General features: G+C 27.3%; 2 protein-coding genes across 2 annotated transcripts in view; one reads left to right on the top strand and one right to left on the bottom strand.

Annotated features, from left to right (window-relative positions):
• The window catches only part of LOC119678615 (G protein-coupled receptor kinase 2), a 63,979-nt gene that overhangs the window by 11,954 nt on the left and 35,492 nt on the right, over positions 1-16,533 (bottom strand). The window lies entirely within an intron of this gene.
• On the top strand, positions 5,176-6,999 carry LOC119678616. The gene is made up of 5 exons (XM_038090552.1): positions 5,176-5,351; positions 5,408-5,484; positions 5,541-5,667; positions 6,495-6,562; positions 6,628-6,999. Exons 1-5 carry the CDS (start codon positions 5,204-5,206, stop codon positions 6,943-6,945), a joined length of 738 nt encoding a protein of 245 aa, XP_037946480.1. The 5' UTR covers positions 5,176-5,203; the 3' UTR covers positions 6,946-6,999.

The raw sequence follows: 16,533 nt of genomic DNA, 5'->3' as shown, positions 1-16,533 counted from the left end.
TTGCTTTAGCAAGTTTGTTTGCTTCACAGTTGTTTGAAATATCTCTATGTTGAAAGAAGTCCTGCGTTTTTGAACTATAAAAGACACAGCTGTAACGCCCACCCCATATTGTCTAATTTGGACTTGGACATTCGAGATATTTGCGACATTCATAATGTGATTAGTTAAATGATATTAATTTTGAAATTTTCGTTTAAACTTACGATTAAGCTTTAAAAAAATCAGTTTATAGAAATACTATTTTGTAATATTTCAAGCAAATTTTTTAAAATATTAAATAAAATAATTAAATCCTCTAATGATCACTTTAATGTATCTATAGCAAATATTAACACATTTTGTGGTTATAAAATATTCTTATTGAATTTAAACTAAAATACCTAGCTTGAAGCATACAATATATAACTTTTTATAATAATGTCGTCTTACTTTATACAGCACATGAAAGTGGCTTATAAAAACTTATAAAGACATTAAGGGAACAAGTATTTTAATTACCACCCAAAGTATGTGCGACTAAAAATAGGTGATAAAATTATGTATTGTTTCATGGTTGTTATTAAAATAAATATATAAAGAGAAACAAAGCAGAAACCCAATCAACGACTTAATTGAAAAACTTTTTACATCGCGTAACCCCTGAAAATTGTCTTTATAAGTGACACCAACAGCGAAAGCAATTAAAACTCTTTACACTCATAAACAGTATCACGCATATTCTCGAGCAATAATCGTCCCAGAAAACCTTACACTTCACAGTTTAGATACACATACTTGTAGTACTCAATAAATGTGAAAAAAGAAGAAAAAAGAAGAAATTGTTTCATAAAACGAAAAGTTTAAAATTGGCAGCAAATGTAAAAAAAGTTATCAAAACCCACGAGCAAAATGTCATCCGTTCCCCATGTAACGCCTTAACGAAAATATGAAGACATTAAATTTATAAGCAGTGAAAAAAGTGCTAAGATATGACAAATTTTGTTAGCAAAGTCAGAGTAAAAAGAAAATCCTCAATGTTGCGTGAATAAAAATAGAAAAAATCCTCGGAATACAAAATATGAAAAGAGCTCATAAATAATAAAATTCGATTATCTGAAATAAAGGTTTTATATAAAACAAATGAAACCATTAACAAGCGACAAAGATAGATGCACACAGATTCAGAAACTCATAGATGCGAATAGAGGGAATACGTACATACATGACTTTGGTCCTTGAAGCTACAATCTTTTTACAACAGCCATGTAAAAAGTCACACATACATTCAAGTACATCGGAGTACGTTGTGGACTCAACTTCGTAGCTTCGTAGTGTTAAAAGTTTTGACATAAAATTGAAGTTGAACAACTTATAAAGTTTCCGAAAAATGTTCTATTTTTTTCTTTCGAATTAGCTGATGGGTGTGGTCGTTACGTACGTGACTGTTACCGTCCAATACAATAATTTATATGTGTAATTTTTGTAGTCATTTTATTTTGCACATTAAATCGAAAATATCGGATAAGTCTTAAAGAACAAAACTTTATCCAGAAATCATTAATTCAAGGAATTTTTATCTAATGCGAAGTACAATTAAATAATTGGCGGATAAATAGCTATCCATCTTGATTACTTATGGTAAAACTTTTAATGTTTTTTACTAAAATAAAACGAATAGATATTGTATAGATATTGAGATACAAGATAGGTAGCCTCCTTTAACTTAACGCCCATTGAGTAACACAAAGTGAAAGAATAAACATTAGAAAGTTAATACTTGTTCACATTAATAGCTTTGATTATCTTTGGTAGCATAAATGGATCAATAATCGGATTACAAAGCTTACTGTAAGAGTGTTACATTTAAACGGACACACTCCAAACATAATGAATCTTAAGGTAGGAATGTTATTCTTCCTCATATAAATTAATATACCTAACTTGCCTATGGCGGCAAGAATTGTTCTAATCGCACTAGGTAAAGCCATAAGCTTAATTACCTAATTAACACTAATTTATACGAAGCTATTGCTCTATATCTCTTCATCTGTCAAATTGTTTTAAGGTATACACACAGCTCAATTGATATCTAGTACCGTACTATCATGATGGCCAATTTTATTAACCGTGGTACATTTAGAATTAATCTCTTCATTACCTTCACCTACAGCTTTCGCCCAATCTTATTTACTTATAATTCATGTTCCGAAGCCCTACTAAAATTATTCTACACCGATAATTCCTTTAATACGAAGCAATTTTATTTTGGGTGTCATAGGGTTTGTCGACTACGGGATACAAAAACAGAAATTATACTACTAGATATAATTCTAACTATATATAACTCCTAACTCCTAAATATAACTCTATTTGATATTCTATATATATATAGAATATATATATATATAGCAATATATTGCTATTGCTGTAAGTAGGTTCAATGTCTATTATGGACTTTTTGGCTTGATCATTTACCTAGATCACTACATTTTCAGATGCCCAGTACATGATGAGGTGGGTTATAAGCGTAATACTAGTTTTGAATACATAAAAGTTATATATGAAACGATTTAGTTGAACTCTCTCTCAGCCAAATAAGATAAGTTTTTTTTGTCAATATATGTGTAACTAGGGATACATAATTATACTTATTACAGATATAGACGTTTTCTTTGTAGACATTTTTATATTCACTTTTTTTGTTCATTTAATTATTCACATGGTAATATCCAGGTTATGAATATTTTAAAAATCTATTTAGAAGAGATGCATTTATTATGTGAAACATTTACCGTTCAACGAGATATGCGTAGATACAGTATTCGACTTCGGCATTATTTATTTGTATGACCATTTTTAAAGCGAAAGTAAATAAATAGGGAAGTTTAAGAGAATAGGTTTGAAATGAAGGTTTGTTTATGATTCTAGTTATTGGAGCAATGTCTTTATGTCTTGAGTTATATATGCTTGGAGTAAGATTAAGCGAATTCGCTGCATATAATATAGTGAAATAACTATTTAAATTTATGTATTTTAATTTCCATTGAAAATAATATATTTCTGTTTATTTCCTCTTTTAAAAATTTATTAACGACAAACATTAAATCTAGTAACTTTTATATCTAAACTTTTGATTGAATTATCCTGATGCAGTTTGCGGTTATAAAGTTTATTTTAACTTGCTTAATTAATAAAATAAATCTAACATATTCATGTGATATCTTAACCACATTTGCAAAAGTTTACTTTAGAGTATAAAATTTATTGTTGTTCTATTGTATTAAAGACTGCTTGTTTCTGCAAGTGAAAAAAGATATTTACAATGTTGTGAGTACTGAAATTGAAACTGTTGAGTGAGTACATGCGTTACATACTCTACTTAGATCTAACAAAATTATTTACGTAAATTAAAGCCCAAAGTTTTAAAGGGGGAAACGAGAGAAAATTACCAGCAAAAGTTCACTAATTACTTATTTAATAAGGTTACTTCCATCACAAGCAGCTACCAGAAGCAGCATCAATAGAAATTTGAAAGGAAGTTGATTTCATGAATTAGAATTAACGAAAGTCACGAAATTGCAAAAGTTTCTAAAAAGTTAATTCAAAAACTAATGAATCAATACGAACAGTGAAATTAAATATTGTACTGAATAAATAGTAGAAGACCACAAAAGGACGAAAAGTGCAGAGGGCTAATTAGTGTCAAGAAAAGTTTATTATTAAAGTTAAATGGTTGCAGCAATAGCTCTGCAGGTTACATGGGCTAAATGAGGGGGCGGAGTAGGTGTCGCGTGTCAGTTTTTATGATGCTGCTGCAAGATGAAAATAATTTGTATCTACATTAAAGCATGAAAAAGTGAAATTTGCAAAGAAGAGCAGTATTTAGGTGTGGAGTGAAGTAGAAAATATTGCAGCATATCAATGACACTGCATCAACAATATAAGATGTCAGTGCAGTATTCGGCAGTGTTGTAAAGTGTTTAAGCAGCAGTTAATTGATTGGTTTGTCACATGCAGTTGGAGATATATACATATTTGCTATATGTACTAATAAATGTGTGATATGCACATGCCACATGTTTAGAAGAGACTGACAGTGCTTGGGCAATCAATAATAATTACAACGACAGCAAAATCTCGCTTCCTAGTAAAATGTCATCTAAAAACTCCACGTCAGGAAAGAACCTGTACATTGCAAAAATTGGTTACGTAGAACAAATTGAAAATTAGTTTAAAGCTGTAGCAAAAATGGATTAAACGTTGTTTATTAAGACTGTCTTGTTGCAAAATACAGACAAAGATACATAAAATCGTTGTATTTATGTCTCTTTTCAGTTGATGTAAGATTTATTCTTTATTAAGGGAATATAGTTCGAAATACAAAAATTATCAAAAATATTTAATATTAAAGTTTTTTGTAGTAAGGATATAATACCGTAAAGACTTATAATAATTGAAAATGTCTAATGTTCAATCATTTGTATAAATTTAAAGTTATGGGATATAATAAAATATAACTTTTAAAAATATCGTTTTAAAAAATCAAATATATATAATAGATACAAATTTTATAGACGACTAGAAATGTTCCATGTATTTCCAAAAATAACTCAATGTTATGTTAAGCCTTTTCCGAGTTAGTGCATCTGGGCACTTTTACTCTATGATAGCTAGGGGGATTATGCAGAGTTCCACCCATCTCATTGACAAAATTGAGTATGATAATCTTCATGATTATTCAATGATTGATTTAAGATCTTATTGTTTAATTCTTAATGGATGAATATATAGTTTTGGCAAATCTATGTTGTGAACTACTTATCAAATAAACGATTTCAAAGAAGTTGGGAAATACTTATTTATTCACCAAAAGTCTCAAATGCCAATACTACTATTATTGACCAACACTACATATTTTGGCGAATGTTTCAAGAGGTAGATAGCCAATTTTTCTTTATTTCAGTCTCAAATATTTAATTTATATTGAGAACAACAATTTTACATTTGATGTAATTCCATGTCTGCCTATATAACATGACCCTAATTGTCTATATAACATAGATATAACATTAAACTAAGTAAGCATATAGAAATTCAAATTTTAGACATATGATTTAACTTAACTAAATAAAAAAAGGAAAAATATTAGAGCAAAAGATTACAGTGTATGTAATTTGTTTTGTGTCATAGTAAAAAAAATTATAATTCTAAATTTCCTACTACAATGGTATCGAAGAAAAAACGTAGGCATATGAAAAAAGTGGAGGTAGGTGAGTATATATCTCCTGTAGTTGAAGACAGAGCTACTGAAATACCTAATAATGGAGTGGTAAAAACTAACGGAGAAGGTACTAAGAATAACATTAAAATAGGTAAGATTGAATCAATATAAAAATAAAAATAAATACACAAGCTAGATACTTTACAGGCTCAAACCAAATTAATGTGAACAATAAGCAAAATAAGGCTCCGGAGTTAAAAACCCTCACAGTGTCAAAACGAGAGGTATACACAAAAATTTATTTTGAAGTATATATGTTACTAGTAATATTCACTTCTAGATTGGTATACAAGTGACGCCTCCTCCACATTCTCAAGGCAGAGAAGCAGAACGAGTGGCAAAGTATATTAAAGCCATAGGGCGAGATCCTGTTTTACAAAAAGCTATTATCTGGGGCAAAAACGAAGGTATGTTTATATTACATCTACTCTATATTATGCTATAAAAATCAAATAGCGAATAAATGTAATGTCAAGTAGAATAATCTTTTTACTATCCTTTGCTATTGACAGAGCAATGTAGTATAATTGAATATTATAGTTCTTTATAAATATATATTTAAATACTTAAGATTTCAAGTCATGTCATTTAAAGTGTTCATGTCGTGTCTGCAAATAAGTAGACTGTATAGATATTTAATGTTAATTATAGACTCTAGTGTAGCCATATTGAAAGTTGTTTATTTAAAATTGCTTTACCAATCTTTATATCTGATATTTTTCTAAAAACTTTGATGTTATCTTGATAAAGCACTACTCTACTAAAGTGAAAAATATATTATTCAATATTCTTCAGTTTTTGAGAATCTGTAGGTATTGTATAAAGAAAAAAAATAATTCCATTCTCTCTCCTCCAACGTTAATAATTTTTTATATATTGCATATTTATGCAGTTCTTAATATAAGATATAAGATTTAGTTACATATTTTTAGAGGTTTAAAAAGTTTTCAACAGTAACTTTTATTTAGGTACATATTTACATCTGCAGAGAGAGGAAGACATTTTTATATATCTCGAACCTCTTAAGCTCTTTTCTTGATTATTGGTACATAAGTAAATATTTATAATGCATTTGTAAATAAACTATGTAATAAGATGTTATAATAGCAGGTGTGATAATAATATATATGGGACAAATATAGATAACTTATAGTTAAAAAATTATTGACTTCAGCTAAGTTTTAAGACTTAAATGCTTAGAATATCATTGCTTAAAAATTTAACTATTTATTAGATAAAAAGTTCAAAGCTGAAGATGATGAGTCTGCTTCAGGTTCAAGTACACTTTGTGATCATAATGATGTATGTGAGAACTATTTACTGTAAAGAGGTTTATAATTTAATGTTATTATTTTTTTATATTTAAGGTATCCACAGATGATAGCCAGGTAATTTGTGTATTAAAACCAACCGGTGAAAAAAAACACAAGGAAACTCTGATTAAACTTGGGCCTAAAACTGCTAAACCTCCTAGTAGACTTAAATATGCAATTGAGTTAGCTCAGAAAGAGTTGACGAGTATGTATGGGCATCTTACTGAATTGCATGAAATTATGAAAGCTAAAATTTTACAAGGAGAAAAGATGAGTGAGATTCCTGAAGCTCTTGAGTTTGCAGAAAAACGTTATGAGTTTGAGAACTATCAAGTTCTTTTTAAAGAGCTTGTTACTGCAAATGATAAGTAAATAAGTTCTATTTTTCTCTAATAATATGGTATGTGTTAATTTAAATTTTTTTCGCAAGTAAAATAAAAATCAGTAAAGTTTAGAAAAAAGTAAATAAAAATTTATTAATTTTATTTTATGGTATGAACAGTAATAAAAAATCAATTTACCTACAACAAAGTTCTTTAAACGTGTTGCAAATTAAATAATTTTAAACAATTAAATCAGAAATGCAATTGTGACACTCGTGTGTTTCTCTACTATACAAGTACTATATGTATTTATTTGTATCTATAATTAAAAATTAAATTTTGCCCAGTGAATTACGAATCACATTCGAAGTGAGTAAATAAGTAGTTAAGTAAAAATAAACCTCAGAATGTGTAGCTGTTCTACGAAATTTGCATTTGGGTGGTCTTTCGTTGGTGAGCTTGGTTGGATTAACGCCGTATGGTAAGCTCGAATGAATAATATACGAGTATACGTCAATAAACTAATTTATTCTTATTGAAGCTTTTTTTTTTTATTAAAACAATGTTTCTGAGGTTTGCATATTTGTGTTGGAGAAGCTTTTAAAAAGTCGTAATTACTGCCATTACGTTTTTTTTTTCATATTAAGCTAACAGATTGAGAAAAGTATATAAATAATTAAAATGATTGGATTTAAAAAAAGTACGTATTAAATAATACGCACTAACGGCCCAAAGCGCGGTAATAAGGATGCTGTGCGATATATATATAGACAATTCGACACAACTTCGTTATCAAAAAATATATATTCGATAAAAAACAATCAAATCTGTGCTATCGTTCGATCGAAAGAACTGCAGTAATGCTTTGTGGTATTTTAACAGAACAATGTATGGTTGTAGCATGTTCACAAGCTTAATACCACGAACGCATGAAATGTGAAAAACCGGAAATCAAGGAAACCCTGGAACATCTTATTGTTTCTATTCGGTTTTATCGAATAAAATACTTTTTAGTTATCAGCTCTAAGGTACTGAACTTCGTTTCTAATTATACACATATCCAAAGTAATATGTAATACAATTAATTAAAAATACATACAATTAATTTTAAGGGTTGTAATCTGGTATAGTTACGGATTTATCTAAACTAATAATAGTTGTTTATTGAATGAATTTCTTTATGATTTATTAACCAATAAAATACCTAACAATGGTTCAAAATTGGAGCGATATATTACCAAACTGCTGAGTAACTATTGCATAGAAACACCTTACAATAATTTTTAAACATAAACATTGACAATTATTTTAATATTTGTAAAATTAAAAGAAAGCTATAAGGCAGCTACCACCAAAGTCCTTAAAGCAAATAGTGATTAGACTGTCTTGTGTAAACTATCTTCTAAATTTTACTGTACAATCAACTAACGTCCAAGTATTCAAAACATTAAGGCTTGAATAATCATAAAATTGTATTGTTAATAATTATACTAGTACATACTTTTACATATATTTATATGTATATAAGATACAATACTAAACGCCCATGGTTTGCCAACAGCATGTTCAAGTGCTCAAGAGCATAGATGAAGAGGATTTCCTAATTAAAACTTGAAAAATAATGTTCATAATAAAAACAATAACTTTTAATGCAGTATTTAAAGTCAAAACAGAAATGTCAATAGCAGCAGGATATTTCCACACAACAGGATATTTTACTTTTGCGTAAGTCGACAATGTCAAAGCAATTAATATAAGAAGAGAGTACATTTAATGCAAAATTTATGGACACAATAAAAAGAAAATCACTTAGTGTGAATAGAAAAAATTAAAAACTATAAAAAGTTCAATATTTTAATACATATTTACATAAACATATTTTATATTAAATAATATTTAAGAGTCATTAGAGAAGGAAGAAGAACTTAAGCTATATGGGTGTCTCCATTTTCAGGGCAGTGATTATTATGAAATCATATTTTGGTTTTTAATGAAATGAAAATCGGAAACCTTGCTTCAAAAAAAGATTATAGAAAAAAGGTGCATGATAGAAGCTAACTCTTCTAAATCGACAAATGTTCGTCGAAGAAAATTGCGTAAAATAAGAGAATCTTAATTTCTATATTAAAAGAAAAATATTAACTAGAGGGGGTACACGTAAGAATTGGAATACGCAGCAGACACGCTAGGCTCTGTTTTGATTTAAACTTTTTCAAGAAAGAAAAAATTTTTTAACATTTTCATGAAAGAAAATTGTCTCTTCTTCAACACAATTTGTACTAGATCATTAACATAGGTATTATTATATAGCTGTATCACTCAATAAATATGCGTTTTAATTAGATATAATATAGGTTTATTCATTACGTAATAGAATTGGAATTCCTTGAGAACTATTTAGATAGAGTGATGTTAATATGCCTGTAATGGCAATAACAATATTGTACCGGAGATTGGTTTGGATTGAAGACCGTTCCAAAAACTTTGTGGATAATAATCATGAGATTGATATACACATTGTAAAAGTAACAAATATCATTACGATCCAAAGTTCTGATGTTTGGATACTTACAAAAAACTATAATCGATTAATCGATACATAGTCAATCTTGGAAAACATTAAATTGCCTCTCGGATTGCTTATCACTAAAAACAAAAAACTGTGAAATTACATGAACTCAATATTCAATATGATGGATTTGTGTATTCATTAGAGTTTTTTTTTTGTCCGAGACCTGCTTTTAAAATGGTTAATAATCCCTAAATATTTGAATTGAAATTGAAAAGAATGCATATTCTACGAGTTAATATATACATATAAAATATTCTATATATATGCATCCACTAAGCTGTTTAATTTTCTTTAATTTTAATATAAATTATGTATGCATATTAAAGACTTAAAAACTTTAAATTTGTTATAAAAATTGTAATGAATAAAAATGGCAAATGGAAAACGTTCTATGAGATTCTCTATTGTTGTAGGCAAACGAAGCGGAAAGTGCGCTAGATAAAATTCATACAAAATAACTTTATTAGCATCGCAGACGAAATGAATGAGTCGCGTATAATAAATTTTATTTCGTGCATAAATAATAATACAAAAACAAAAGTGCTCAAGATTACAATACCAGTAGAATGCAAAAAATACGATAAGAAAAAGATACAAATAATAAAATAAAAATTATCAAAATGAACTTTGGGCAAAAATTACCGAGTTACCGAGTAACAATTGTGGTGTTGGATGAGCCGCCAACACCAACTGGGAAACGGGCGTGCAATAAACAACAGCAATAGCAACAACAGCTTTTGTCAATAATAAGACCATTGCCAACAAAATCAATGGAAACGGTGGCAATCGTAAAAATATCATCAATAACGATTGTTATAAAATATTTTATTGCAAATGCCTTCATTAATAATTTTTTAAAAGCAAACTAAAAATAATATATTACAATAAACAAATCATATAATTGTTCATATCAATTAATGCCATAATGCCATAATAAACTTAAAATGTAAATGTATTCGAGCGTACTTAAGGATATTCAATACTTAGACGCTGCCTACATTTCTATTAATGGCAGTACTTTAATTAAATAAAATGCTCCAATGATTAATTGAATTAATTTGAGATAATTGCAAAGAATTTACTTCTTAATGAAGTTCGTTTCTTAGCAAAAACAGAAATATTAATGACATTATTTTTGGATAAAATTAAGTGAGCTTAGATTTACAAATATTAAAATTTTTTGTTTCGCGATTTGTAAACACTAAATAGAATGTTTGTTAATAATAAAAAAATACCAAGATTAATTATATAGAAGAAATTATTTTTATATAGTCCGTTGTTACAATCGATTTTAAGGATAAATGACATAATGGTATATAATCTGCTATCGTAGCTACAAAGCTCGCATATGCTAAAATATGGTAAAATATAATTGAAATTTACATAAGTAAGTCCAAACCAACAGAACATTTTCCGTCAATGCCTTTTAAATTTAATATAAAATTTATTTCTTGTCTTCAATTTTCAAAATTAAAAATAAATAAACAATCAAATTTGAGAAAGTAACTCTCTCAGTTGACTTATGTGAGAGAAAGCTGTTCATATAGAGGTCCAAACTAACAGAGCATTTCCCTTTAAAGAATTTTAAATTTAATATAAAATTTATTTCTTGTCTTGGTTTCAATTTTGACTATTAAAAACACATAATCAAATTTGAGAAAGTAACACTCTCAGTTGACATAATATATGTGAGAGAAAGCTGTTTTGTGCACAAAAGAACTTTTTAAAAATTTTGAACAGATTTTAGGCTAAATTTAAAACTTAATTTAATTTTTATCTTTAATAAAAATACCAACAAATTACTTAGTTTTCAAATATTTTGAATCTAATAAAATTAACTACATTTTAAGTAAGAATACCAATAAGCAGCAGTTGATGCTTGAAATCGATTTCTGGTAGAAGAGAGGGAGAATATGTTCTATTTCTTAATTTTAGAGGTATACATAGGTACACAATGCTTATAAATTAATGTACTACTCAATATAAACCTTTCATAAGTTTTCACAAAACAAATTTCAAGCTTCTAGTTCCATTGTACTATAAACGAACTGAAAACATTTTGGATGACCAAGCTGGCATTAGTGTAAATAGGCAATAGGACCTTTTTGGGACTAGCCAAGTATGCTTATATTTTGACATATTATTAATTTGTATATATTACAATTTATTATAAAAGACATATTTTTAATTAAATTAACTGGGATCTCTATTGTCTTTTTCCTTTGACTCTGTTTTTCTTACTTTTCTCCCTCTCCTCCTTTTCTTGTCCTTATCTTCCTTCTCCCAAGCAAGCAAGTCGAATTGATTATCTAACTTGTATATCTATTTTTCGACAAACTATTCTCTTAGTTTTTGTGCTAATCAAATGCGTGAGATTGTTTGTGAATTTAGGCAGATCAAGAAGTTGTTCATATTATCCAATATTTATACAAAATAACTGTTAAAAACGAGCTTATCTTTTAAAAAAATAGAAAATATGATAGCGTTTTACATATAAATATAAAATTTTTTTGGAAATATATACTTAAAGATAAACGCTATCCACTTACTAAAATTATTTTCAATTTTCTTTGAATTATGAATTCTAGAAATCTAAAAATCTATGAATTTTGATTTTTAGCTTAAAATTTTTAATAAATCTGCTATTGCTTTTATTTGTTTATATGCTTTAATTCTCTGTTTGTTAATTATGTTACTTTTGGTGCAAACACTTAATTTTAATTGTGCAATTATCGATAATTGAGGCTAATTTAGAGCTGTGAACAAATTATGTATATCTAAAAATTTTTAGAAACAAAATTGTGCGCAAATATATATTAATATACAAATATAAATATAAAACAAACAAAAAAAAAATATAAATGCATAATTATGCATTGTATCAAAAATAATGTGTTTTTAGATAATTATGTAAATCGCTTTAAGAACAATAAAAAAATTTTATAAACAATATACATATATGTACTCTTAATGAACGAATTTTTTTTATAAAACAATAGAGCTATATTTAGCATGCATTAAGCACAATAACAACCATATTTAATTAGATATTAATTACATAGTAACTATATTGAATAAATATTCATATATTCATAATTTTGTGTTTATATTATTGAAATTTTACTTCTAAGGTACAAACTGCTTAAGGCCTTTATTTAAGGTAATAATATAACACCGGTTAATTTTTAAAATTTTTTCATTTAGATTAAAATAAATTTGATCCAAAATTACACCTTAAAAAGTAGTATCAGGGAAATAATAATAGATAATATTTCTATCTATTTCTAATATGAATGCAAATTGTTTGCCAGTGAAATATTAATATTTTAAAAATACATATAGTTATATATATGTAGATATACTGCAAACACTTTTATGAGATATATATGTGTGGCTCATTGTGTATTTAAAAAATAAAGTGGAAAACTCTAATATATATATTTTTCATTAAACTATATATATATATACATACCATATATATATATTAAATGTAAGTGAAGACTTATTTTACCTTATTTGCGAGAAAATTTTATATATTTTATAGAAAACTAAACATATGTTGGAAAATTGAAAAGCAAATGTGCTTCATGTAAACTTAAAATTGACGCTTGCTTACATGCTTTACTTTTCATTCAACAGTGCATCAGTTTAACAATGTGAAAAACTATCTGTCCATCAATATGTCGACTCATCCGTCGTTTTCACTATTCATCCATTCACTAAGCGTACTCGCATCAAACCATTTTCACGCAGCATTTGCTGATGCGAAACATGTTCAATGTGAGGCAACACTTTTTCTTGGCTAATAAATTTACAAAAATTGCTCACAGCACATTTTATTCTCGTCCATGGCATTGTCGTAAAGTGAAAAATGTTATAAACATTATTTCACGAGCACTTCGTTGCTATATGCAAGCAAGAATGACGATGACGATGGCAATGGCAATAGCGATGGCGATGGCGATGGCGATGGCGATGGCGACGACTACGACGAGGGTCTATTGCCAGTATAATGAAGAAAGACGGACATACCAAATAATAAACAGTACAAAATTGCTGGACAAAAGACGTACATAAATTTCTGTTTTGGAAATCCAAAAACAAAGCAACGAAAATTAGTGCGCTTCTACAGTATATGAGAAGTGATGGAACATGGGAACGAAAGAAAATGGGTACGAAATGGTTGTATATGGATGCGAAAGAAATGTTTAGGGCGGTTTTGGCAGCAAGCGGATGATGATGATGATGATGGTGTTGTTGATGCTTAATATTGGCACGTTTCATTTTTATTTGCTATACAAGTACGGGCGTGCAATGTCAGTGCGATTGTTGGACGCATCCATTGTCAGCAGCTAGAGAGTATGGCTAAAGCTATTGCCAGAGAAACGTGTGACTTTGTATTTACTGAAAATGAGCTAATTGTGACTTGATATAATAAACAAGGAAATGATGCTAATAAAAAATATATAAAAAAAATATTTTATATTTCTAAACAAATAATTATGTATAAATTGCATTTATAATTTATTTAGAAAAACATCTTGCAATATGTTTTAATTTATATAATAACATTTTCTAAAATACAGCAGAATAAATTAAGTACATTTTCTATGCACAAATTAAAATATTAAATAATTTAATATTAAGTGAAATTTTATTTAACTAATAATTGAGCTCGAATTTCACATTAGATTATTAAATTTAATAATCTGATTAGATTAGATTATTACGATGATCCTAGAAATTCATTTAGGCTTGTCTATTGACCCAGTCATTTGAAGAGAAAAGCAAATAAAAAAGAGCTAAAATCGTTTTGTTTTGTATGCATATTTTTAAATTTATTTATGAAATATTTTAGAAATAAACGAAAATACTTTTATTAGAACTGCAAATATTGCAGTTAATACAATTTTTATGAATATACAAGGTCATATAAAAATAATCATATTTTAAAATTTTTTTGAGCATAAATACTGTCATGAAATTGTTTACAAAATTGTTTGTAGCTTTTGCCAACGTTGAAGTGCCGTATTTGCTCTTTGGCGCCATCACCTATTCAAAACATTAACTTTGTTCTTTAAAAAAAATATTAATAATATTTACAGATATTATTATTTATTAATAATATTATTTATATATTATATATATATTTTTTTTTTAGTTTAAAAAATTAATAATTATAATAAATTTCTATTCTATTTATTGTATTAAACGGAAAATATATATTATTTCAAATATATACAATATATTTGTATATACTATAGCATCAATAGATGTTGACACGATTTAATAAGGTTTGAACGATTAAGGGATCTTATTATAATAAAGTAGACAACGTTACGACAACGTTAATTACCTATATTTAGAATTAAAGAAGGAAGACGATATTAAACGCTGTCGGCGACACCTTATTAGGTTGACAGCCGATGCATTTAAGTCAAATTGGCCCATTGTGATACTACATAATCCTGGTGGGACCCCAAAATCATTAAAGTCTTTTTGATGCGCTGTGTTGATGTAACAAACAGCAATAGCTTCTGTAAATGTAATTTATATATATTTTTGTAAATTGACTTTTCATAATTGCTCGTAGATTTAATTTAGTTTCACCTAAAGATATTGAGATACTCCGGTTGGAGTTTAATGGGATGCTACATCTACTATATCCCACGTAAGTATACGATATAAAGGATTATCTATTTTGTAGTTTCAAAAGTAAGCATAAAAAAAATCCATTTATTAAAAATTTCATTAAATTTGTATTTTAAAATACTATCTAGATGTTGCTATAAGGTGGAATATTCAATATTATTAACCGTTTTTCACGGTCATCAGGGAAATGTGAAATTACATCTTTGGGAAATTACTAGCAGAACTATACCGAAAAAGGGGCTGTTGTGTTGTTTGTGGCTCAGACTTTAATTATACATATTCCTAAAGTGACAGTTGTGTTTGACATATGTGTGAAACTGTGCTGCAAAATAAAATCAGAACAACGAACTATATAAAAATAATAATATATATCTTTTTCCAGTATCAATAAATTTTTCATTATATAAAAATTAAACATAATAAATTTCATTTATAAAATAAAAACAAAAAAAATTCCACACTTTTTAAATAATTTACATTAACTATTAATTAATTAGAGGAGGTCTTATTAATTAAGCATTCAAAAGTGTGCCATGCCAATTTGTGTAATTTTTTTTGTGTTGTTTTTATTTTCATTAACGATAAAGCAAAAACAACTTTTTAATATATTATTAGTTATATGCCGCCTTATTAGTGACAAGAGTATGATTGAGTATGTTGCTCTGTAAACTCATTGCATTTAAACTGAGTACTTATAACTACGTAAATATATAATTGAATATAAATAATGGTATATATTTTTTATATTTACGCAAATAATATGTTGACACCAAAAGCAATACACATTTCAACATTTCTGTACGGATACAGCATACTCGTAATGGAATATGTATATTAGTAATAAATATGATTATGACAGATATAATAAATAATATATAAATATGTATACATTTTTTTAAATATATTCATAGTATTTCAATTATATATATATAGGTATGAATAAAGTAAAGCATATTTATATATTTGATAAATTTCAGTAGTTAACACGTATATTGAGGCAATATAAATCACGATTTTAATATATTTGTCACAGCAATATTTTATGATTAATGTCAAAGACACTTTTATATATATTAAAAGAATTAATATGTGCGAATATTTATTATACATTGGTACATATTTAAATGAGTGATTAAACTTTTAAATTTAAGTGCCATACTTTAAATAAAATCTACACTAATTCATAGGAGAAGGAGAATAAATATATATAAAGGGCATTTTTTTAGTTGGTGATTAAATGCACTTTTTTAATGAAGTTACGAAGGAGCAGTTAAAAAAAAAGAAATACTTTAATCATATTTTAATATAAGAATTAAAAATCTCTCAGATATATGTGACAAAAAAACCATTCTTTATAATGTATATCTGTCTCTTTGAAATTATAAATTATATCTTTGTGCCATTTCGATGATG

The sequence above is a fragment of the Teleopsis dalmanni genome, chromosome 2 (genome assembly GCF_002237135.1).
Source record: "Teleopsis dalmanni isolate 2A chromosome 2, ASM223713v2, whole genome shotgun sequence".
Classification (NCBI taxonomy): Eukaryota; Metazoa; Arthropoda; class Insecta; order Diptera; family Diopsidae; genus Teleopsis; species Teleopsis dalmanni.
This window is presented reverse-complemented; position numbering and strand designations above follow the sequence as displayed.

Coding starts and splice junctions, on each gene's coding strand:
- LOC119678616 (XM_038090552.1), top strand. CDS start 5,204: ATGGTATCGAAGAAAAAACGTAGGCATATGAAAAAAGTGGAGGTAGGT. Junction 5,485..5,540: donor TCACAGTGTCAAAACGAGAG/GTATACACAAAA, acceptor ATTCACTTCTAG/ATTGGTATACAAGTGACGCC. Junction 6,563..6,627: donor CACTTTGTGATCATAATGAT/GTATGTGAGAAC, acceptor TTTATATTTAAG/GTATCCACAGATGATAGCCA.